This window comes from Acanthisitta chloris, unplaced genomic scaffold (assembly GCF_000695815.1).
Source record: "Acanthisitta chloris isolate BGI_N310 unplaced genomic scaffold, ASM69581v1 scaffold16847, whole genome shotgun sequence".
NCBI classification, from domain to species: Eukaryota; Metazoa; Chordata; class Aves; order Passeriformes; family Acanthisittidae; genus Acanthisitta; species Acanthisitta chloris.
Window position 1 is genome coordinate 836 of NW_008684442.1, and position 330 is coordinate 1165.

The 330-nt window shown below is 60.9% G+C and overlaps 1 protein-coding gene across 1 annotated transcript in view; it reads left to right on the forward strand.

Moving 5' to 3' along the window:
* Positions 1-270: 270 nt before the first annotated feature.
* CCDC94 (coiled-coil domain containing 94) overlaps positions 271-330 on the forward strand; it is a 6902-nt gene continuing 6842 nt past the window's right edge. Inside the window, exon 1 of the mRNA XM_009079352.1 lies at positions 271-295. Coding sequence (XP_009077600.1) covers positions 272-295 — 24 coding nt within the window. The 5' untranslated portion in view covers position 271. The remainder of the gene's footprint in view (positions 296-330) is intronic.

A 330-nucleotide genomic window follows, 5' to 3' on the forward strand; every position in this document is an offset into this window, starting at 1 on the left:
TACCCCGTATCCCCCGGAACCTATTGCTGCAGCTCGGTGCTCGGTCGGACCCTTATCTGTGTGCACCGCGGCATGGGGCTCCCTCCTTGACAGACAGCAGAATCGACCAATACGACGCGAGACTCCGTCCGGCTGCACCAATGAGTGGCGAGGGGGCGGGGTCAGCACCGAAGGCGGAAGTTCCTAGTGCCAGGGGCAGCTCAGAGTTCTCGGGGGGTTTGGGGTGGTCACAGTTACAGTCACAACCACAGTCACAACCACAGTCACAGCCATGTCGGAGCGGAAGGTGTTGAACGTGAGTTTGGGGGTGATTCCATGGCTTTGGGGCCG